Source organism: Scyliorhinus torazame, chromosome 9, assembly GCF_047496885.1.
Source record: "Scyliorhinus torazame isolate Kashiwa2021f chromosome 9, sScyTor2.1, whole genome shotgun sequence".
Classification (NCBI taxonomy): domain Eukaryota; kingdom Metazoa; phylum Chordata; class Chondrichthyes; order Carcharhiniformes; family Scyliorhinidae; genus Scyliorhinus; species Scyliorhinus torazame.
Window position 1 is genome coordinate 74,841,352 of NC_092715.1, and position 23,997 is coordinate 74,865,348.

Consider the following 23,997-nt stretch of genomic DNA (forward strand, 5'->3'; position numbering starts at 1 on the left):
TACGATGCTAAGCTCATTGATGGGTTCTGAGGCCCCTGCGGGCCCCTTGGAGGTGGAGTGGGCACATCGGATCCCGGCGAGAAGACCAAAACCACCCAGGGCGACAATCGTGCGATTTCACCGCCTTAAAGATAGAGAAGAGGTCCTGAGATGGGCTAAAAAGGTGCGGAGTAGCAGATGGGAGAATGCAGTGGTACGGGTGTACCAGGATTGGAGTGCGGAGGTGGCGAGAAGGAGGGCGAGTTTTAACCGAGCCAAGGAGGTGTTACACAAAAAGGTGAAGTTCGGGATGCTGCAGCCGGCACGACTATGGGTCACGTACCAGGAGAGACACCATTATTTCGTTACGGCGGAAGAAGCATGGACCTTTATTAAAGAGGAGAAATTGGATCGGAACTGAGGGACTGATACTGTAGGGAATGTTATTGTTATTGTTATGGTTGATGTAAATAGAGAAGTAAATTGGGATGGGGGGGAGACACTAGGAAATGTGGGCGCCGGTGAGGGGGGAAAGGGACATAGGCGGAGAATGAGGAATGGGAGGGGGAGAGGAAAGGGAGCTGCGCCACAAGAGGCGGGTCAGATAAAGGGATGTTCCCGCGCCAGAAAGATTATGGCGGGAAGACAGGCGCAAGGGAGTTCCCCACACGGGGGTGTCAAGGAGTGAGCAGGAGTAGCCGGGGTCAGTTGAAGTCAGCTGACTTGCGGAAGTAATATGGGGGGAGCAATCACGCTAGAAAGGGATCTAGCGGGGGGGGGGACAACTGGGTTGCTGCTGCGGAAATCAAAAAGGAAATGGCTAAAGAGTGGGTGGACGGGGATGGAGTGCGACGCCTGGGGAGCGACTGGGAGCGCGGAGGCGGGATATGGGACTGGCCTAGAGAAGGTGATGGCTAGTCGACATGGGAGGGGGGCAGGTAGCCCCCTTGTGAGGCTGATCACGTGGAACGTGAGAGGCCTGAACGGACCGATAAAAAGGGCCCGAGTGCTCGCGCATTTGAAAGGGCTAAGGGCAGAGGTGGCTATGCTCCAAGAGACGCACCTGAAGGTGGCGGACCAAGTTAGGTTAAGGAAAGGATGGGTGGGACAGGTGTTCCACTCAGGACTAGATGCAAAGAATAGAGGGGTGGCCATATTGGTGGGGAAACGGGTAGCATTTGAAGCAAAGAACATCGTAGTAGATAGCGGAGGTAGATATGTAATGGTGAGTGGCAGGCTGGAGGGAATGGAGGTCGTGTTGGTTAATGTATATGCCCCGAATTGGGACGATGCGGGATTTATGAGACGGATGCTGGGTCGTATACCGGACCTGGAGGTAGGAAACTTGATATTGGGAGGGGACTTCAATACCGTGCTGGACCCAGGGCTAGATAGGTCCAGCTCAAAGACCGGAAGAAGGCCGGCAGCGGCCAAGGTGCTCAAGGGGTTTATGGACCAAATGGGGGGAGTGGATCCATGGCGATTTCTTAGACCGAGGGCCAGGGAGTTCTCCTTCTTCTCCCATGTTCATAAGGTGTACTCCCGGATAGATTTTTTTGTTTTGGGAAGGTCGTTGATCTCGAGGGTGGAAGAAACTGAGTATTCAGCCATAGCGGTTTCGGACCATGCCCCACACTGGGTGGACCTGGAACTAGGAGAGGAAAGGGAGCAGAGAGCAATCTGGCGACTAGATGTGGGATTGATGGCGGACGAGGGAGTGTGTGGAAGAGTGCGGGGGTGTATTGAGAGATACCTGGAGGTCAATGACGACGGGGAGGTCCGTGTGGGAGTGGTATGGGAAGCACTAAACGCGGTGGTCAGAGGAGAGCTGATCTCCATTGGGGCCCACAAAGGGAAAACAGAGGCCAAGGAAAGGGAAAGATTACTGGGGGAGATTTTAAGGGTGGATAGGGAATTTGCAGAGACCCTGGAGGAGGGACTGTACAGGGAGAGGAGACGACTCCAGACGGAGTTTGACCTCCTGATCACCAGAAAGGCGGAGGTGCTGTGGAGGAAGGCACAGGGGAGGAGGTATGAATATGGGGAAAAGGCTAGTCGCTGGCTCATCAGTTGCGAAAGAGGACAGCGGCGTGGGAGATAGGGGGAATTAGAGACGAAAAGGGAGCCACGGTGCGAAGAGCAGGGAAGATAAATGAGGTGTTCAAGACCTTTTATGAGGGACTGTATAGGTCCCAACCCCCAGAGGGAGAGGAGGGGATGCGACAGTTCCTGGATCAATTGAGGTTCGCGAGAGTGGAGGAGCAGGAGGTGGAAGGCCTGGGGGCACCGATTGGGGTGGACGAGGTTATTAAGGGGCTGGGGAACATGCAAGCAGGGAAGGCTCCGGGACCAGACGGGTTCCCGGTGGAATTTTATAGAAAGTATGTGGACTCGTTGGCCCCGTTGTTGGTGAGGACGTTCAATGAGGCCAGGGAAGGAGGGACTTTACCCCCGACAACGTCGGAGGCGACGATATCGCTAATTTTGAAGAGGGACAAAGATCCGTTGCAGTGCGGGTCCTATAGACCTATTTCATTATTGAATGTGGACGCCAAATTGCTGGCAAAGGTACTGGCATCGAGGATAGAGGATTGTGTCCCGGGGGTGGTGCACGAAGACCAGACAGGGTTCGTAAAAGGGAGACAACTGAGTGTTAACGTGCGACGACTATTAGGGGTGATAATGATGCCCCCAGTGGAGGGGGAGGCAGAGATAGTGGCGGCAATGGATGCAGAGAAGGCATTTGATAGGGTGGAGTGGGAGTATTTATGGGAGGTATTAAGGAGGTTTGGGTTCGGGAACAGGTTTATTAGCTGGGTCAAACTTCTTTATGGGGCCCCAACGGCAAGTGTAGTCACAGGTCGGCAAAGATCGGAGTATTTCCGATTATATAGGGGAACAAGACAGGGATGCCCGCTATCTCCACTGTTGTTCGCGTTGGCAATTGAACCTCTGGCCATGGCGTTGAGAGACTGCAGGAAATGGAGAGGGGTGATTAGAGGGGGAGAAGAACACCGAGTCTCGCTATACGCGGATGACCTACTGTTGTATGTGTCGGACCCAGCAGGGGAGATGATAGAGGTTATGCGGATGTTGAGGGAGTTCGGAGATTTCTCGGGATATAGGCTCAACATGGGGAAGAGTGAACTATTTGTGATACACCCAGGGGACCAGAGTAGAGAGATAGAGGGCCTGCCTCTAAGGAAAGTGGAGGGAAACTTCCGATACCTGGGGATTCAGATCGCTAGGAGCTGGGGAACCTTGCACAGACTTAATCTGACACGATTGGTAGAACAAATGGAGGAGGACTTCAAGAGGTGGGACATGCAGCCTCTGTCGTTGGCGGGCAGAGTGCAGGCAATTAAGATGATGGTCCTCCCGAGGTTCTTATTTGTATTTCAATGTCTCCCTATACTAATCACTAAGACCTTTTTCAAAAAAATAGACAGGAGCATCACGAGCTTCGTGTGGGCAGGGAAAGTCCCGAGGGTAAGGAGGGGGTTCCTACAACGTAGCAGGGATAGAGGAGGATTGGCGCTACCGAATTTGGGCGACTACTATTGGGCCGCCAATGTGGCGATGATTCGTAAATGGATGATGGGGGAGAGGGAGCGGCGTGGAAAAGACTGGAGAGAAAGTCCTGTAAAGGGACGAGCTTAGAGGCGCTGGTGACGGCGCCGCTACCGTTCTCACCAAAAAAGTTTACCACGAACCCGGTGGTGGCGGCAACACTGAATATCTGGGGACAATGGAGGCGACAGAGAGGTGTGCGGGGAGCCCTGGTGGGGTCCCCAATCAGGAACAACCATAGGTTTGCCCCAGGAAGAATGGATGGAGGATTTCAGAGCTGGCACCAGTTGGGAATTAGGAGGGTGGGAGATTTATTTATAGATGGGACGTTTGCGAGCTTGGGAGCATTGGAGGAAAAGTATAAGTTGCCCCGGGGAAACTTCCTTAGATATATGCAGGTGAGGGCGTTCACTAGACAACAGGTGAGGGAATTTCCGCTGCTCCCGGTACAGGGGATTCAGGACAGAGTGCTTTCGGGGGTATGGGTCGGAGAGGGCAAGGTGTCAGAGATATACCGAGAGATGAGGGAAGAGGGGGAGGATGGGTGGGCGAACTAAAAGGAAAGTGGGAAGAAGAGCTAGGGGAGGAGATAGAGGAGGGTATGTGGGCTGATGCCCTAAGCAGGGTAGATTCCTCTTCCTCATGCGCCAGGCTTAGCCTGATTCAATTCAAGGTGCTACATAGAGCACACATAACGGGAGCAAGACTGAGCAGGTTCTTTGGAGTGGAGGACAAGTGTGGGAGGTGCGGCGGAAGCCCGGCAAACCACGCACATATGTTTTGGTCGTGCCCGGCACTGGAGGGGTATTGGAAGGGAGTGACGGGAGTGATTTCTAAGGTGGTGAAGGCCCGGGTCAAACCAGGCTGGGGGCTAGCTCTATTTGGAGTTGCGGATGAGCCGGGAGTGCAGGAGGCGAAAGAGGCCGACGTTGTGGCCTTTGCGTCCCTAGTAGCCCGGCGTAGGATTCTACTCATGTGGAAGGAGGCGAAACCCCCCGGACTGGAGGCCTGGGTAAACGATATGGCGGGGTTCATAAAACTGGAGCGGATAAAGTTTGCCCTGAGAGGATCGGCTCAAGGGTTCACCAGGCGGTGGCAGCCATTCCTCGACTACCTAGAGGAACGTTAGAGGGAAGATAGATGACCAGCAGCAGCAACCCAGGGGGGAGGGGGGGGGGTGGAAGTTTTAGTTTATGTTAAATGATTAGATTACCATGTTGATTAGCCATTTGTTTATTGTTAAACTTTCTTTTCTGTTATGTTTGTTCTGTAAGGGGGAAAAAATTTTTGATCGAAAAAATTTCAATAAAACATATTTTTTTTAAACAAACACACCTGCCCAGAATCTTCCCAGTTTTTTTAATAGTCCCATAATCCTACCAATACTTTCCAGCGGGTCCGACACAAACAGCAACTGGTCATCTGCGTATAACGACACCCAGTGCTCCCTGCTCCCCCTCACAAACCCCTGCCTCTCCACAGATCCCCGAAGGGCCATCGCCAAGGGCTCAGTCACCGGCACGAACAGCAACGGTGACAATGGACACCCTGGCTTTGTCCCCCATGCAGTCCAAAACTTGGTGAACTCATCTCAATTGTACGTACACTCACCACCAGGGATAAATCCAAAAGGTCACAAACTTCGACCCAAACCAAACCTTCCCAGAATTTCAAATAGGTACCTCCACTCCACCCGATTGAAGGTCTTCTCCGCATCCAGAGAAACAATAACCTCCGGCACCCGCCGGAGTCATAACCACATTTAATAGCCTCCTGATATTGCTAGAGAGCTGTTGGCCCTTTACGAAACTTGTTTGGTCCTCAGAAACCACCACTGACACACACCTTCCATCCTCCCCGCCAACAGCTTAGCCAGTACATTCACATCTGTATTCAACAAAAAAATGGGCCTGTACGACCCACTCCAATGGATCCTTCCCCTTCTTCAAGAATAGCGTAATTGACGCCTGTGTCAGGGTCTCTGGCAACTCCCCCTTCTCATTAAACAACCCCAACAAATGAGTTGCCAACTCTGCCACAATGCCTTGTAAAACTTCGCCAGGAAGCCGTCTGGCCCCGGGGCTTCCCTAACTGCATTCCCCTAATAGTATCTTATCTCCTCCCTTAGCACCAGCGGCTCCTCCAACGACTGCTTCTTTTCTTCCTCCAACCCGTCCAAAAACCGCCCCATATCGCCTTCCTTTCCACCCGGCTCGGCCCTATGCAGTTTCTCATAATACCCTCCAAACACCTTGTCTATCTTCCCTGGCTCTGACGCCACCTCCCCCTTCTCTGCCCACACCCTTAGAATTTCCCTAGATGCTTCCTGGTTGGCCAGCATACGGCTCTCCTTCTCTCCATTTTGATACTACACCACCACCCCCTTGTCCTCTTTGCCCCACCTCCATTCCGGTCATCAACCTATCAAACTGCCCCTGCAACCTCGTCCTCTCCATATCCAACAATTCCTTGGTAGGAGCCCTCAAGAATTTCCTGTCCACCTCGACTATCTGGTCCAGAAACCGTCCAAGCTCTTCCCTCCTCCTCCTATCAGTGTGTACCTTGAACGGGATAATCTCCCCTGGAACCACAGCCTTCACCACCTCCCAGAACATGGCTGCCAACACCTCCTCCTTCTGATTCAGCGCCACATAACCCCCAATCACTGACCTCACCTTTTCACAAAACCCCTTATCTGCTGAAAGATCCAAATCCAGTCTCCATCCCAGCCTCTGTACTTGCCCCGAGCTAAGCCTCACCTCTAACCAATACGGCACATGATCAGAAATCACGATTCCCGCATACTCCGCTCCCAACATCCCCATCAACACCACTCAACTCACCACAAAGAAATCAATTCTTGAATACACCTTATACATGTGCGAGAAAGAGTACACCCCCCCCCCCCCCCCCCCCCCCAACCGAGTTCCTGAACCTCCACGGATCAACCATTCCCATAGGTTCCATAAACCCTCCTAATTCCTTCGCCATCCTTGTCCTTCACATTGACTTGGAACTGGACCTGTCCACCTTCGGCTCCATCACACAATCAAAATCTCAACCAATAATCAGTTGGTCCGTATCCAAGTCCGGGATCACTCCCACTAACCCTTTTACGAACCCCGCGTCGTCCCAATTGGGCACATATACGTTGACTAACACCACCAGCATATTCTCTCCAGCACCCCACTCACTATCACATATCTTCCTCCTGGATCCCGCACTTCCCTGGCCACCCACGCAACTTCGAATCAAACCCTGAGTGAAATACCTGTCCCACCCATCCCTTCCTCAACCTAACCTGATTCTGCAACCGGAGGTGCGTCTCCTGCAGAAAAATCTCCGTTTTCAAACTCCTCAGGTCCGTAAAAACCTCATAACTGGCCCATTTAACCCCCCGACGTGCCACATCACGATTCATACTGGAGGTGTACACCTCCATTCGCCACTAATGAACACCATCATTCTCCACTAGTTCTACCTCACTCAATACCACCCTAAACTGGGCCCATCCAAGATGGCCCCCCTCTCTGCCCATGACCACGCTCACGCTCCAACGCTGCCACTTAGCATTCACCCCTCCCCCCCAACCTGGCCACCTCTCGGACCTCCTTCCCCCACCTCACCTGGGTTCACCAGCATTACTTGTTGGCACGGCAACTGTCGCTCAAAGGCCTCCCCTTGCACCCCACTCCCCCCACCAGTTCCTCCTTAGCCTGTTCAATCAGCCCCTACCCACCTGTATACCCATCCAGCCGACAACCCCATCCAACGGGCCCGACCATACACACCTCTTATCCATAAAGAAAAGCCGTAAAATCATCTCTCCCCCAAAAAGATTGGGGGTGGAGGGGGGGTGATTTAAATTACTTTATTGGATGGTGCCCAATAGATTGCAATTGTCTGGGGGAAGTTAGCACTTTTGGAGAATTGGTTGATAAACCCTTACCTGGAACGTACAAGAGGGTTTCCCCAGCGCATCTTTGGGGTACACCCTAAATGCGATGTTGCGGTACCAGCAAGTTATGGGCAGTATGTCACAAACATTTTCTGCACAACAATAAGCTTTTTCAATAACTTCTTATTATCACTATCATTTCCTTCCAAAGCAACATAGAAAATATTGTTGCTTTACATGGGGTGGACCAACAAAGTACATGTCCAGTAATTTATGATCACAAATGTATACTTTGTTAATATCTATGCATAACAGAAGTGACAGTTACACTTTAATTAAATCTTGACCGAGATTTAAAATGAAGCACTGAAAGAAATGTTCTAGATCAAAAACTGTACCTGTAACTAAAGTGTCTCCATAAAAGGCTTTGAATTCATTAAATCTGCTTCCATCCACTATTCTTGCAATAACCTGGAAAGACAATAAAGAATTTAACAGATGGCAGGGTTTCCCTCCCCACCACCAGAAGAGGTGACGGAAAATGCATCCCCACTGAGGTCAGCTATCCCACAGCTATTTTACACTTTGTTAATTGGCTCTGTATTCACAGCAGCCCCACTGAAAGGGTGGCCAGTGCTCGCACTACAGGCAGTCCCACAAGTCCAAGTGCCGGAGTCAGGATGGACATCGCAGCTGTAGTGGTAGGGACTGGAAGGGAGGCCCCAGGATGGGGGAGGGGAGAAAGGATGGGGTGGCAATGGAGATGCCTGGAAGAAGAGACAGCACCTGGGAAGGGTTGGGTGGGCTAATTAAAAAGGGCTGGAGGAATGGAGGGCATCCCCACCTCCCCCAAGGTCTGAGCAGGAAAACCTGCCTCACTTCCTTCCTGTCCCAGCCTCTGAATTGAGGTCAAGTCGGAAGCGGCCCTTAATTGGCCATTTATAGGCCTCAATTGGGGTGAGAGCAGGAGGGGTACCTTGGACCTCACCCACCCCTGGTAAAATTGCGGACAGGTTGGGGTAGGCCAGATACTTTGTCAGACTTCAACTTATTGGCACATTTGTAAAACTAATAAGGCTTAAATTCTTAAATTGTATTGTACATAAGCTTAGTGATGAAAATTCTTAATCTATATGTATTATTGGGATGATTCATGAATTTTGGTTCTTAAAGTGACAGAGAGAAGAGAGTAGAGAGAGAGAGTGAGGAAAAGAGCCCAGCAGTCCCAGGATTCACGGGAAAGACTGACCTGCGTTGAACCTATGTATTGTGCCATCCCGCAATATATGAAACATTGGGTGGGATTTTCCATGCAGCATGTTTCATGGTGGCAGAGGTGTACCGTCATTGACCAGCATCAGGATCTTCTGGTCCCGCTGTTGTCAATGGGGTTTCCAATTGAATACATCCCTCATCACCATGAAAGCGGCGGCGGGGGTGCGCCGTCAGCAGAACCGGAAGATCCCGCCACTGTGAATGGCCAAAATGGTGGAGCCGTTGAGTATCATTCCTTATTGCCCAATAAACATTGTGAGTTTGTATTTAAATTAGTGATGATCCTTTTTGCCAATTTGGTTAATCCTCGACAAAGACTTTCTTACCTTGAGGCTTAGTGTAGAGTCCAAATCCCTACAGCTGACAGAAAATCCATTTGGGGAATTTAACAGGCACCCCCACCTGCAACCCTGCCAGAGGGGGTCTGCAGAATTCTGTCCTATACATTTTCCAGCCCTAATTGTGGCATCGGGAAATTCCTGTTGGGAAGGTTAAGCCCCAAAACAGGCTAGGCAGCCAAGATTTAATGTTGCTGAAGTCAGCATTCATTAGCAATTTCCCAACTATCAAGGTATTCAAAAACACCACCTAGAGTTACATTTGTTCAGCAAACATACTCAAATCAGCAACAACTTGCACTTACGTAGTGCTTTTAATGTAGTAAAACAGACTACGGTGTTTCACAAGAGAGGAATCACATAAATTGGCACCAAACCAAAGAAGCAGACATTAGACTTTTTTTATATAAATGAGATGTGGGTGTCATTTGAAGACCAGCTTTACTGCCCATCCTAGTTGCCCTCAAGAAGGTTGTGATGAGCCGCCTTCTTTCAACCATGAAGGTGACCAAATATTTGATCAGAGAGATAAGCTTTAAACAGCGTCTTAAACAAAGATTCAGGGAGGGAATTTGAGAGCAGAAGGTCGAAATAGCTAAGGGTACAGCTGTCGATAATTGGGGGCAAGGAAATGGGAGATTTACATTAACCCAGAGTTGCAAGAACACAGATTTTGGAGAGTTGGAGGGATGCAGAGATCTTGGAGGATTGTAGACTGGAGAAAAGTACAGACGTAGGGCAGGGTAAGGCGATGAAGAGATCTGAATACAAAGTTGAGCATTTTAAATTTGAGGCATTGGTAGAGCCAACGGGTGGGTAAGGCTTGCAAGCCAAATTCTTCCATTACAATGCAGCCCAGGCACATATGTGGAATCAGTATCTATTGATCAGAAATTTGGTTTATTAAAAATCTGTAAGATACAAATAACTATCCAAAAAGCAACAAGCCTACAAGATACTGTATGATGGAGCATTTGTTGGGCATACCTTTCCCAATCAATTTGGTGTCTGCCTTCTGAAAATAAAGCCCAAGAAAACATTTGCCTTGTCAATCATAGACTAACATGGTTACGTTACGTGTACAAGGATGGGTGATTATTTTAAATTATTTTTGGGGAATATTGTCTTTTTCTGTAAAGAAGGCTGTGATTCTGTGTGTGTAAATGATTTAATTAAGCTGGGGAAAGGTTAGTAGCGACAACTTGCCTGAGAGAGTTGAGAGATTAAAAAGGATAAGGTGGCTAATTGTGTGCATTTGTAATAAGAGGCCACGGTGAAGTGGATTTAGAAGGAAATAGGTTGGGTTTAAAAATTTGCACTAGGAGATAGTTAGGGTCTTGGCTTTTCAGCGGTTAAATTTCAAAGGAGAGTAAGGGACTTTTATAACTCACAAAGTAAACAAGAAAGGTCATTCAATTTCATTTGACTCGAAAGTGGAGACAATAGAAAAACATGAAAGATTTTTATATTTTGGAAAAATTAAGTTGAAAGAGGTCAATGGAATCAGAGATGAAAGGTACAAAGGATATTTCCGGAAAGATATTGAGCTAACTGATGACGGCTGTGTGGGGGAGATATCCTGGGATTAACTCTGTGTTGAGAGAAGGTGTGAAATCTGAAGCAGCCACCCAGAAATCATGAAAGTTTCCAAAAAGCAGTCTTATTTCTGAATTTTCTTGGATTTCCACAAAGAATGGAAAGTCGTGGGGGTTACTAAAGTGACAGCAGTTTTGTCTTGGATAATGTTACTGGATTTTGAAGAGTTAAAAATCTGTAAGGGAGTGTGGCCTAGGTGTTTACCTGTGTATTTTGACCAAGTGGGTTCTTTTGGGACTGATTTGTAAGGCTGTTTCAATTGTGTAACTTTAATCTTGTGTACTTACATTTTCTTTCCTTCCTGGTAATAATTCTTCTAATATTTACAATTGCCAAAGTGTTACTGAAATTCTATGTTTCTGGGATCAGCAAGTTTCTCCTTGTTTTCAGAATACAATAAAAAGGTTATAATCAGTAAAACAGGTTTCCCTCTGGGATGAGGCTTGCTCAGCAAATAACATCTGCTGTGGTTGGAATAAGTGTATAAATCAAAATAGAAAATCCCGTCTCCAATCTTCCTCTTCTCAAAAATATCATAATTTACTGTGTTACACACATATTCATTACATAGGGGCTGGATTCTCGGCCGGCAGAATGTTCCGTTTTGCCGGCAGCCCGGGGGTTTCTCAATGGCGTGGGGCTACCCCACAATGGGAAACCCCATTGGCCAGCCGGCGTAACAGAGCATCCCGCCGGCGTGCTGAAACAGAAATGTGGTGCAGAGGGATGAAGAATCCTGGTATGTACCTTCAAGCCCAGAAGAAAACCATGGTTTTATGTTAACTGGAAAATATTTCCTAAATTTATACCTCTTTGACATCAACACTTCTTTTCAGATTATCACCAACTACTCCATATAACTCTTCAGCAGGGAACAATGGTTCTTCCGGGGCTTCCACCGTCACCTAAGACGACAAAGAATAGTCTAATTTTCTACTTTTAAAGACAGTAATATTCAGAACTATTTTAAATGTACACTTTATTTAACAGCAATAATTTAATAACTTTAAACACAAGAAAATACATTTGTAATTGTAAAATATCTAAAACATCTAAAGTCAAAATCCTTATTAAATTTGGTTACAATTTTTTCTTAAACAATGGAAGTTACGACTGAAGTGACAAGTTCTTGCTTAAATACAATCTGGCACACAGCATGCTGAAAGGCAATTGAAAGAATTGTGGAAAGAGATTTAGTGTGGAATGAAAGAAAATTACTTTGTTCATTAAGGTTAAGATCATTCCATTCAACACGTCAGGCTGGTGGTGGACAAGGGGGTTGCCTCCTTTGCAGGACCACTGTGCCCATTGGAGCACCCACTGCTACTCTCCAGGTCTTCCCTTGTTCATCCTTACCCCCGACCCAGATTTCCCTCCCCAACCTGTCAAATGTCTACACCAGCACCCTCAACCCAGTGTGCCAACCTAGCCTTGGCGATACTCCTGTATTTACTTTTCTCTGTTGGGGACTGTTGTAGACCCAACAGTGGTCAGAGTGGGTGGGTCAGTGGGTGGACCCACCAAAACTGCTTTGCTGGTGTATGCATGTGTCAACATGTGGGTGCGCGCATGTGTGTGTTGGAAGGGATCCTCAAGTGCTGTAGAATGCAGCAAAATGATTCAGATCAATGACAATGATCATCGAACTGAAACATTAATGCTTTTTTGCTCTCCGTAGGTGGTACCAAACACCTGCTGTGTATTTCCTGCATTTTCTGTTTTTAAGTTATGTACTATTCTAACATAAGGTCACTCCGCTCAATTAATATATTGGAGCTGATTCATAAAATTTCTGTAAGAAAATATAAATATCCAGGAGATTAATTTAACATTATAATCCCCATTATCCTAAACAGATTATGATGCTGGTCAGGTTTGAATAAAATCTCAAATTGAATTAATGCAGGATTTTGGTTTTTGCAGAACATCATTACTATTTACGGATGTGAAAATTGGACACATGAACAGTCTGGTTTCTTTCAACGTAAAGCAATCCTATATTATAGACAAATGTAGGGAAATAGATGCCCATATCTACATTACAGAATGGTTTAGAATTAGTTCTGGTGAAAGGTAATCATGAAGCTAGGTTCCTTGATAAGCTAACAATTCTGAATGTGCTTGCTACACATGATTTGCAAAAGGAAATATTCTTAAGTGTGTTCATAAAACATGATGCAGTGTCCTTAGTGGAACCAGTTACAGTGGACAAACCCATGCGAGAGAACAGACGGTTACAATATTAATTTTTAAAAATCAATTTGGGGCGGCACGGTGGCACAGTGGTTAGCACTGCTGTCTCACAGCTCCAGGGTCCCTGGTTCAATTCTGGTCTCGGGTGACTGTCTGCATAGAGTTTGCACTTTCTCCCCGTGTCTGCGTGGGTTTCCTCCGGTACTTCGATTTCCTCTCACAGTCCAAATATATACAAGTTAGGTGGATCGGCCATGCATTCGGAGATGGGGCAGATAGCACAGAGTTTTACCTTATGCAGATGACCTACTCCTTAGTGTCCAAAAGGTTAGGTGGGGCTACTGGGTTACAGGTATAGGATGGAGGCGTGAGCTTAAGTAGGGTGCTCTTTCCAAGGGCCAGTGCAGACTCGATGGGCTGAATGGCCTCTTTCTGCACATTAAATTCTATGATTCAGGCTGCTCATGATTAATAATGATTGCAACAGTTGAGAAAACATATTATACTTCTTATAGAAATATCCCACGTTCATAACTAAAACATGGCCCTATTTTTAGTGATCATTTACAGGACACTCCCAAAATCATAAATTCACTACAGTGCAGAAGGAGGCCATTCAGCCTATCGAGTCTGCACTGTCCCTTGGAAAGAGCACCCTACTGAAGGCAGTGATTGGGGGGGAAATAATTGCTTTTATGGCCCTTAGCGATAAGAAGGAAAGGATAATCCGATTGCGGCTGACTGACTCCATACTGGAGGTGGATCGGCAGTACTCCACAGCCCCAACCGTGGAACTGCTGGCGGAGAGGAAAAAGCTGCAGATGGAATTTGATCTGCTCTTCACAGGGAAATCAGTCCACCAGCTCCGCCTTTTATGAACATGGAGACAAGGCCAGAAGCATGCTGGCACACCAACTAAGGAAGCAGGCTGCTGCGAAAGAAATAGTGCAAGTCAGGGACAGGAATGGTAGGATGGTTGCGGCCCTGAACGAGGTTAATGAGGACCCGGGGGCGACTTGGAGATTATATAATTCCTCGATGGACTGGATATATCAGTGGTAGGGGAGGAGAAGAAACAAGGGCTGGAAGCATCGCTACGACTCAATGAGATCATGGAATGCATTAATTCCTTGCAGTCAGGGAAGGCACAGGGACCAGATAGGTTCCCAGTAGGCTTTTACAAAATATTTGCTATGGCCCAGCACCTGCGGGAGATGTTCAACGATTCACTGTCCAAGGGGGTCCTGTCACCAAGCTGGCACAGGCCTCTATCACACTGATCCCCAAAAAAGAAAAGGATCCGACAGAGTGTGTGTCATACAAACCCAACTCTCTTTCAAACTCACGCTAAAGTTCTGGTGAAAGCACTGGCGAGGCACCTGGAGAGTTGCCTGCCAGAAGTGATCGAGGAAGATCAGACTAGGTTTGTCAAGGGCAGACAGCTAACAGCGAACATCAGATGCCTGTTGAATGTAATAATGGCCCCATCCGGAGAGGGTACACCAGATGTAATAGTCTCCCTGGACGCTGAGAAAGCCTTCGATCGAGTAGAATGGAGGTGCTTGAATGGTTTTGGTTTGGAGCAGGGTTCACCATGTGGTTGAAACCTTTATACAGCGCTCCTATGGCAAGCGTGCGGATGAACGCCAGCAGCTCAGAGTACTTTTGGCTGTATAGGGGAGCGAGGCAGGGATGCCCATTATTCCCACTCCCGTTCACACTGGCAATTGAACCATTGGCAATTGTCCTTAGATTGGCGGAGTGGTGGACCTGCATTCGGAGATGGGGCAGATAGCACAGAGTTTTACCTTATGCAGATGACCTACTCCTCTATGTGTCGAACCCCCTGACCAGCATGGGAAAGATAACGGAACTCCTTTGAGAGTTCAGTGCCTTCTCAGGTTACAAACTCAACTTGGGGAGGAGCAATATCTTCCTGGTAAGCCCCCGAGGGACAGAAACGGAACTGGACGAACTACCATTTAAGATGACCCAAACCAAGTTCAAGTATCTGGCAATACAGGTAGCTCACAACTGGAGGCTTCACAAGTGGAACATCACCAGACTGGTGGAGGTGGTGAAGAGGAACTTATAAAGATGGGACTCACTCCTGCTCTCGCTAGCAGGAAGGGTACAGACAATTAAAATGAACAAGCTGCCCAGGTTCCTCTTCATATTCAGATTGCTCCCGATCTATATCCCCAAATACTTTATGGCCTTTGTCTGCGTGGAAGTCCCTAGGGTATGAAAAGCCATCTTGCAGGGAGGGTGACATGTGGGAGGCCTGGCCCTGCCAAACCTCCTAATCTACCAATGGCGGCAAATGCAGAGTGGGTGAGGGGGTGGCTGAAGGAACCGGAGGCGGACTGGGTCCAAGTGATAGAGGCCTCCTGCACAGGGATGTCTCTCCAGTTGCTATCCACCGCCTCAACCCCATCGGCAATAACCATAAGTTCACACCGGCTAGAATAGACGCCACATTTAGGACATGGAAGGAGAGCAGAGTGGCCTTGAGGGTAAAGGAACTGTACATGGACGGTAGGTTAGCCACCCTGGGGCAACTATCGGAGAAGCTACAACTCAAGAAAGGGAACGGGCTTTGGCACTTGCAGATGCACCATTTTCTCCAGAGACAAAGGGGTTCCCCCAGCTCCCTGGACACACACTTTTGGACAGATGGTCGGGCTGGACTGGCTAGGGGAGACAAATGTGGTTACATATACGGACGACTCATAGAAAAGGTCAGGACCCCACAAGATGAAACGTTACAGAAAAGGGGGGAGGGGGGGGGGAGAGAGAGAGAGGAGCCTGGCATTGAAATAGGGGGAGGACCTCCACCTCCTCATGCACAGGGTTAAGCCTGGTGCAGCTCAAGGCAGTACACAGAGCGCACCTAACAAAGGAAAGGATGAGCCGATTCAAGTGCGAACGGTCAGGGGGACCCACATGTTTTGGTCCTGTCCCAGACTCAATGGATTCTGGACAGTCTACTTCAAGGCCATTTCCAGGGTTGTGTTAAGATGGAGCCATGCTCACTTGTGATGGTCTTTGGGGTGTCAGAGCATCCAGAGCTCTTCACAGGGAAAGGGTCAGGCGCCCTGGTCTTTGCCTCTCTGATTGCCTGGCGAAGACTTCTGCTCGGATGGAAGTCAGCGGCGCCACCCAGAGCCTCGGAACGGCTCTCAGATCTAGCTGAATTCCTGAAGCAAGAAAAAATTAAATTCTCAATCGGGGGTCCGAGGAGAGATTGCACTGGGGCAGACAGAAATGGAGGGGAGGTGGGGTGGGTTAGAGCACAAAGTGGGGGAGGGGAGGGGAGGGACACAGGCCCCTCCCACACGTAATGAACTGGGGAAGCAGAACATTCTACTCATCCTCTAAAATCAATCATTTGACATTATCCCGATATGATAAATGTAGATATAATGTTCTCTTTGTAGCTGTGTACACCATTGTAAATAAAGAAACGTGATTATAAAGACTATGGTCACAGATGCAATGACAACCTGCAATATATAGGTTATTGATGAAGTTGTTGTTGTTTTTTATTTTTGTGCAAATTTTGATATTACGTGCTAAAATTCCAATAAAAAAACTTTTCCAAAAAGTTTTTGGACTATGGGAGGAAACCGGAGCACCTGGAGGAAACCCACGCAGACTTGGGGAGAACGTGCAAACTTCACACGGTCGGAATCGAACACAGGTCCCTTGTGGTGTGAGGCATCTGTGCTAACCACTATGCCACCCCTGGCAGCGGCAGATGCCACCTTTCCCTTATCTTGAGTGGAGACAGGGACCCCATTAGTAAAACCAATGTTTGCAATTTTCAAACCATTCTGTAAAGTAGGTATGTTGCATGGATGTCCTGACATTTATCTATAAAATAACATTTTTTGTATTGATCTGTCTGTCTGTGTCAGCTTTCTGATTAGTTGGTTCACGGTTCATTTACAGGGATCTCAACCCAAAAGGTAGGAAACGTCAATAGAATCCAAACCAATATTTAAGTTGTCTGATTGTTACACAAACCTATTTAAAAATGATGTAACATAGTGTGTACAGAGCCCATTAACAGGATTAGGAACAGCAGCATTCAAATTCAGCTGATATTATAATATAAAATGTTGGAAAAAAACAAATTTCAGGAGCAGGATTATGAGTTACCTATTATTCAAGTTCATACAATTTTAAAATATTTGAACTGGAGAATTTCACAGCACAAGGGTATTCAACAAATTAATAATGTTCACCCAGTTTATTTGATCAGTCCAAAATTGATATCACAGCCTTGCTTTCTCTCTTTCTCCAGTCATACACAATTTGTGCCTCAATTTACCCTTAAAATAATCCATGCTCCTTGCTTCAATTATTCCCTTCAACAAAGCACTCCATGCCTGAGCAATCTTTTGTGTAAAGAGATTTCTCCTAACCTCACTCTTTTCATGATATTTTGTTAACAACTTCATGACCATTAGTAAATAGGCTTTTACTACTGACTCTATCAAAACCCTGAGTAATTTCAAAACCTCTGTTAAACTTTCTCTTAGCAATCCCTGCTACACTAGAAATTGTTCCAGAATCTCAGCTTCTGTCTTCATAGCTATAGATTCCTATCTTTGGAATCAATCTGGTGAATTCATGATGAATGCTCTCTCTGGTTTTAATGTCCATTTCATATTTGCACTACCAAAACAGCAGATGGTATTCTAACTATGGCATCATCAATATTTTGTCTAGTTTACTTCTTTAATCTTGTACATTATGCTCTACCTATAAAACAAAAAATTATCTTTGCTTCAAAGATTAACGAATCTCATGCTCAGAGGCCCACTCCAGCTCTCCTGGGGCCCGCTATGCTCCCCCTCATACTTCAGTGCACGTACTTCAACTTCCGGTCCAAGGCCCTCTCTTCCCAGGACTCTGCTGTCCACACTTGTCTAATCAGGGGCTGGCTTCTGCAGCATTTCTCAATTGTGCCTGTCTTGCTGGACCCCCTGGGAGGCTTTCACGGATCCCCTGTTCCACAGACACCTGTTTTGGAACCCTTGCTAGAGATGATTCAGGTAACATCCCAGAAATAGCTATAAATTAGGAAATAGAAGGGAGGGAGAAGCTCAAGAAAATTACAATCACCAGCAAAGTGGACTGAGCAAATCGTTGAAGCTGAGGGCTGACAAGTCTCCAGGTCCTGATTGGCTTCATCCTAGTGCTTTAAAAGAAGTGGTGAGTAAGATAGTTGATGTATTGGTTTCAATTTTCTGAAATTTCGTGGATTCGGGAAGGTTTTGACGAATGTGATATAAAATAACTGTTTTAGAGATATTAGTTACTGTAATGTAGAGATAGGCCAGTCTCATTCTGGTGAGTTCACAGACAAAGGATTTCAGAACGCATGGCAAAGCAAGGGGGAGGAGTGTCCAGCAAAGGAGGAGAAAAGGATGCTGGGTCATAGGGGGCCAGAGGAAGGGATTGGAAGTGAGCCAATTAGGATGTATGGCCAGGTCAGGAGGGGTATAGGATGACCTATGGGAATCGTGTATGTGAAACTTGATGCCATTTGAATGTATTTGCAGAAATGCCTTTGTCTCCTTCTTCATTCGTTTTCCAAGGGTCTAGGAGACTAGTTCTGTGTCCTGTGCCTCTGTGAAATGAATCAGACTTGCAAGTCAAATAAAATAACTAATGCTGTACCTGCAAATCCATCTCGACTTTTATTGAGGCCAGGTTGACGGGTAAAGAAATTTATATTTGTCAGTTTCACCAGATTAGAAAACAGCGAAAGTAATTCCTTTATTTAAAGAGCGAGGGAGTGATCCAGTGCTGAGTAAAACAAACATTTTGTTGCTATCGCCCTTCACAACGACCTACATGTGTGAGGTTGGATTTTCTGTCCTCACAAAGATGAAGACAGCACAAAGGAACCGGCTGAACTCTGCACCTGCTATGTGCATTGCCCTCTCCTCCCCTATTGGAGTGAGATTGTGAGGACCAAGCAGGCTCACCTGTCACATTAAAGGTGAGCAAAAATGGTGTGTTGCGAAGGTCAGCCGGTGTGTGTCGCGACGGTCAGCCGTCATTGGTTGTGACGGTCAGCCGGTTGGTAAAAGTGGGTCACAGGAAAGAAAGTTTGAAATACACTGCTGTAACATTCAGGGTAAGTAGGAGGTACTTGTGAATTAACAAACCAGCTGTGGCTGAACAGACCACACTACACAATAAAGCTAAATGCGACCAAAATAGATAAATTGGATATCGCAATAACACTGTGCGTCAACCAATCTCACTGAAACCCCGTCTCTGTCATAAAGACTTCCAAACTTCACCTTCGAAGACCTTGCCTTGGAATTCTCTCCAAAGGTTGCTCCAACTCAGATGGCTTCAACGACACCCAGCTCACAGGATTTCAATCTTGCCTTCCAAGATTCCGTTCCTCTGGATTCCCGAGTACACTCAAACACCAATTTGGAAGCATAATATCAGCTCTTTGGCTGTCCCAAACAGAACACTGGTACTCCAATGGGTAACTTTGCCCCTGATGGCTTGCAGCTGGGTCACCAAATTTTAAGCTGCCTTTTGGATCTTCAAGGGTTTTCTTGAGCCCCCTGCAACTACCAGGGATTCTCCGGAGCCCACTTTGCTTAAAGTTTGATTTGATTTATTATTGTCACATGTATTAGTATACAGTGAAAAATATTGTTTCTTGCATGCTATGCAGACAACGCATACTGTACATAGGGAAGGAAGGAGCGACTACAGAATGTAGGAGAGACTACAGAATGTAATGTTACAGTCATAGCTAGGGTGTAGAGAAAAGCTCAACTTAATACCAGGTAGGTCCATTCAAAGGTTTGATGGCAGCGGGGAAGAAGCTGTTCTTGAGTCAGTTGGTACGTGACCTCAAACGTTTGTATCTTTTTCCTAACGGAAAAAGGTGGAAGAGAGTATGTCCGGGGTGCGTGGGGTCCTTAATTATGCTGGTTGCATTTCCGAGGCAGCAGGAATTATAGATAGAGTCTGGTTTGCATGATGGACTGGGCTACGTTCACAACCTTTTGTAATTTCCTGTGGTCTTGGGCAGAGCAGGAACTATACCAAGATGTGATACAACCAGAAAGAATGCTTTCAATGGTGCATCTGTAAAAGTTGGTGAGAGTCGTAACTGACATGCCAAATTTCCTTAGTTGTCTGAGACAGTTGAGTCGTTGGTGGGCATTCTTAACTATAGTGTCTGCATGGGGTGTTACCAGGACAGATTGTTGATAATCTGGACACCTAAAAACTTGAAGCTCTCGATCCCTTCTACTTCGTTCCCATTGATGTAGACAGGGGCATGTTCTCCTCTACGCTTCCTGAAGTCGATGACAATCTCCTTTGTTTCGTTGACATTGAGGGAGAGATTATAGTCGTCGCACCAGTTCACCAGATTCTCTATCTCATTCCTGTACTCTGTCTCGTCATTGTTTGAAATCCGACCCACTACGGTGGTGTCATCAGCAAATTTGAAAATCGAGTTGGAGGGGAATTTAGCCGCAGTCATGGGTGTATAAGGAGTATAGTACGGGACTGAGGACACAGGCTTGTAGGGCACCGGTGTTGAGGATGATCGTGGAAGTAGTGTTGGTGCATATCCTTACTGATTGTGGTCTGTGGATTAGGAAGTTCAGAATCCAGTCGCAGAGGGAGGAGCCGAGGCTCAGGCCATGGAGTTTGTAGATGAGTTTCGGAGGAATAATAGTGTTGACGGCAGAGCTGTAGTCAATAAATAGGAGTCTGACATAGGTGTCTTTGTTATCTACGTGTTCCAGTGTTCAGTGCAGGGCCAGGGAGATGGCGTCTGCTGTGGACCTGTTGCAGCGGTAGGCGAACTGTAGTGGATCAAGGCAATCCTCGAGGGAGGCTTGAGTTGATTTGTGCCATGACTAATCTTTCAAAGCACTTCATAATGATGGATGTCAGATCCACTGGACGATACTCATTAAGGCAGGCTGCTTGGCTTTTCCTTGGTACAGGGACGATGGTCGTCTTCTTGAAGCAGATAGGGATCTCAGGTTGTTGTAAAGAGAGGTTGAAGATGTTCGCGAATACCCTCGCCAATTGATCCGCGCAAGCACTGAGTGCTCGTCGGGGTACCCCATCCGGGCCAGTGGCTTTCTGTAGCCACCTAAAATGGCTGATTCCCGGTTAGAATGGTCAAACCCCGATCTAAAATGGCGAACGAAAGAGGCTGATGGGAAAATCAGCCAACAGGACTCAAACGGACAGCTGCAGGTAAAACAGTGTATTCGGCTCTGGGGAAGTCGGCCCAGACCGATACCTGCAGCCATTAACATCACAACAACCCAGCCATCTGCATAGTAAGCAGCCATCCCCGGGAACAATTGCTACACATTAGCAACATAAAGCCGATCCAGACTTTTCGGCGCCAGCAGTGGCTGAGCCAAAGAAAGGTGGACGACCACCCCCCGATCAAGGAATCACCCCATTATTGGAGCATATCGAACCAAGTGAATGGGACCAAGTCCAATCACTTGGAACCATGGTCAAGGTCTGCCCCGAGAGGCGGGAAGCCCCTGGGAACTATAAAAATAGGGGCCAAGTTCAGATCGGCCCTTCTCTTCCTGCTCGCAACCTTCGAGACCCTTCGACGAAGAAACAAGTAAGTGTTACTCCAGCAATCGCTACCAGATAGGTGCTCCAGACTATCGACTCGTACCAGCCTTTTTGAATCCCGCAGGCCAGACCCAATTCGATAGACCATTCGTTTCCCTGATCTGGTGGGCCATCACCAAAGTTAAGTATTGGCCTTTAGTGGTAGGTAGTAGTCTAGAAGTAGGATTATTGTATAAGTATTTATTGCTGTATATAATAAATGATCGTTGATTTAACTTTTACAAAGCGGTGTGCTGCATTATTAATCATTACTTGAGCTTGAACCACGTGGCGGTATCAGAAAGATACCTGGCAACTCGTGAGCAAAGATGACAGAATTAGAGCGAATAAAACTAAGGCTAATAAGAGCAACATTTCCATGGGTTGACCTTCGAGAAGGCTGCTCTGAGATGTGCTATAGTGACCTCAGATACAGGTTCATCCAAGGCTAGCAGGGTGGAGGGCATGCACCCACTGACCTCTTGCTTAAAGCGGGCATAAATGCATTGAGCTCATCAGGGAGGGGTGTGCTGGAGCCGCCGATTTTACATGCCTTCATCTTGTAGCCCGTTATGTCTTGCAGACCTTGCCATAGTTGGCGTGGGTCCATGTGGTTAGCTTGGGACTCGGGCTTGGTCCAGTACTGTCTTTTGGCATCTTTGATGGATTTCCTTAGATCATATCTGGCTTTCTGCTCCTAACAGCCTCTTCTCTGATTGGAGCCGGTTTCTCTGCTCTTTCCCTTTAACTGAACATAACTGGGACCTGATTCTATCCCTTGTCTTTGACCCTTATCCGGGGGCTCTTATTTTTGGGACTAGTGGGCGGCACGGTAGCATAGTGGTTAGCACAGTTGCTTCACAACTCCAGGGTCCCAGGTTCGATTCCTGGATGGGTCACTGCCTGTACGGAGTCTGCACGTTCTCCCCGTGTCTGCGTGGGTTTCCTCCGGGTGCTCCGGTTTCCTCCCACAGTCCAAAGATGTGCGGGTTCGGTGGATTGGCCGTGCTAAGTTGCCCTTAGTGTCCAAAAAATGTTAAGTGGGGGTTACTGGGTTACGGGGATAGGGTAGATACTTGGGCTTCAGTCGGGTGCTCTTTGTAAGGGACACTGCAGATTCGATGGGCCGAATGGCCTCCTTCTGCACTGTAAATTATATGATACTATGATAAGCACTGCTGCCTCACAGTGCCAGAGACCTGGGTTCAATTCCAGCCTTGGGTGACTGTGTGGGGTTTGTACGTTCTCCCCGTGTCTGGGTGCTCCGGTTTCCTCCCACAGTCCAAAGTGTACAGGTTAAGTAGATTGGCCATGCTAAATTGTACCATAGAGTTCAAAAGATTAGGTAGGGTTACTGGATTCAGGGGATAGGGTGGGGCGTGCGCCTAGCTAGGGTGCTCTTTCAGAGGGTCAGTGCAGACTCGCTTGGCCAAATTACCTCCTTCTACACTGTAAGGATTCTATGATTCTATACTTCTCCATGTCCCTATCTGGGACACTTCCTTTGAGATGAACAAGTGTTTTAATCCTGGAATAATCCATTTTACATAAATGCTCCTAGCTGTTTATAACGATCTGACGCTAGAGTGATTTTATATTTTAAATAGGGCGCACCACACTCAGTCACCTGGGTTTTCACACTCTTTTCTTCTCTTTCTGGGCAGGCATGCAGGACCAGCCCTGGGCCTAAAGAACGTAAGGATGTCGAACTGTGCATGTGTAGCCCGCTCCTAGCCTGCGCATGCGCAGAAACTCAGGAACTGATGTTCCCGAGCTCAACAAGTATGAGTTTCTTAACAGGTTACTTATTGCCAAGTAAAATTATTTTATTTTTTTTATTAAATATTTTATTGAAAATCTTTGGTCAACCAACACAGTACATTGTGCATCCTTTACACAATATTATAACAACACAAATAACAATGACCTATTTTATAAACAAAAAATGAATAAATAATAAATAACAAAAATGAAAACTAACCCTAATTGGCAACTGCCTTGTCACAAGTAACACTCTCCAAAAATATAATTTAACAGTCCAATATATAATTATCTGTAGCAACGACCTATACATATTATACAGTATATATTAACAACCCTGAGAGTCCTTCTGGTTCCTCCTCCCCCCCCCCCGATCCTGGGCTGCTGCTGCTGCCTTCTTTTTCCCATTCCGTCTATCTTTCTGCGAGGTATTCGACGAACGGTTGCCACCGCCTGGTGAACCCTTGAGCCGACCCCCTTAGGACGAACTTAATCCGCTCTAGCTTTATAAACCCCGCCATGTCATTTATCCAGGTCTCCACCCCCGGGGGCTTGGCTTCTTTCCACATTAGCAATATCCTGCGCCGGGCTACTAGGGACGCAAAAGCCCAAACATCGGCCTCTCTCGCCTCCTGCACTCCCGGCTCTTGTGCAACCCCAAATATAGCCAACCCCCAGCTTGGTTCGACCCGGACTCCTACTACTTTTGAAAGCACCTTTGTCACCCCCATCCAAAAC

At 47.2% G+C, this 23,997-nt stretch overlaps 1 protein-coding gene across 2 annotated transcripts in view; it reads right to left on the reverse strand.

Annotated features, from left to right (window-relative positions):
* Positions 1-23,997, reverse strand: part of mccc2 (methylcrotonyl-CoA carboxylase subunit 2) — a 187,919-nt gene that overhangs the window by 69,646 nt on the left and 94,276 nt on the right. For both annotated transcript variants that reach the window (XM_072516154.1, XM_072516153.1), the window contains exons 10-11: positions 11,466-11,561; positions 7,846-7,918 (exon numbers count right to left, since the gene is read on the reverse strand). In XM_072516154.1, the coding sequence (XP_072372255.1) occupies positions 7,846-7,918; positions 11,466-11,561 (169 nt within the window). The remainder of the gene's footprint in view (positions 1-7,845; positions 7,919-11,465; positions 11,562-23,997) is intronic.